Below are 597 nucleotides of genomic sequence, written 5' to 3'. Positions count from 1 at the left end.
GAGCGCCGTGTGTTGCCAGCAGCACATTTGAGCCGCTGAGCAGACGATGGTGCTGCTGCTGCTGCTGCTGGTGCTGCTGCTGCTGCTGCTGCACCTGAACGCTGGCCTGCTGCTCCTCCTGCTGCTGCTGGAACTGCAGCAGCAGCAGCAGCAGCAGCAGGTCCCCCAGAGGTATTGCTGCTGGGGTGCTGCGGCACTGTCTGCAGCAGCAAACACACACAAAAAAAAAAAAACCAATCCAGCAGCAGCAGCAGCAGCAGCAGCAGCAGGAACTGCTACGCCTGAACCCCACCCCCCAAACCCTAAACCCTAAACCCTAAACCCTAAACCCTAAACCCTAAACCCTTACAGGCAAGGTGCTGGAGCGAGCAGGAGGGTTGCGGCGGCTGTCTACGTGTGATTGATGAGCAAACATATACATGTGCAGCTGCAACACACACAAACCCTAAACCCTAAACCCTAAACCCTAAACCCTAAACCCTAAACCCTAAACCCTAGGTATTACATTCGTGAATCCGTTTGGGGTTTTGGGGGACTATACGCGGACAAGAGCAGCAGCAACAGCAGAAACTAGCAGCAACAAAGCAGCAGCAACAC

At 54.9% G+C, this 597-nt stretch overlaps 1 protein-coding gene across 1 annotated transcript in view; it reads right to left on the bottom strand.

Annotated features, from left to right (window-relative positions):
• Window positions 1-597, bottom strand: part of EMH_0005530 (uncharacterized protein) — a gene marked incomplete at both ends in the record, with an annotated part of 3,857 nt that overhangs the window by 1,107 nt on the left and 2,153 nt on the right. Inside the window, one exon of the mRNA XM_013497229.1 lies at window positions 95-200. Within this exon, the coding sequence (XP_013352683.1) occupies window positions 95-200 (106 nt within the window). The remainder of the gene's footprint in view (window positions 1-94; window positions 201-597) is intronic.

This window comes from Eimeria mitis, genomic scaffold (assembly GCF_000499745.2).
Source record: "Eimeria mitis Houghton genomic scaffold, Emh_scaff255, whole genome shotgun sequence".
Classification (NCBI taxonomy): Eukaryota; Apicomplexa; class Conoidasida; order Eucoccidiorida; family Eimeriidae; genus Eimeria; species Eimeria mitis.
This window is presented reverse-complemented; position numbering and strand designations above follow the sequence as displayed.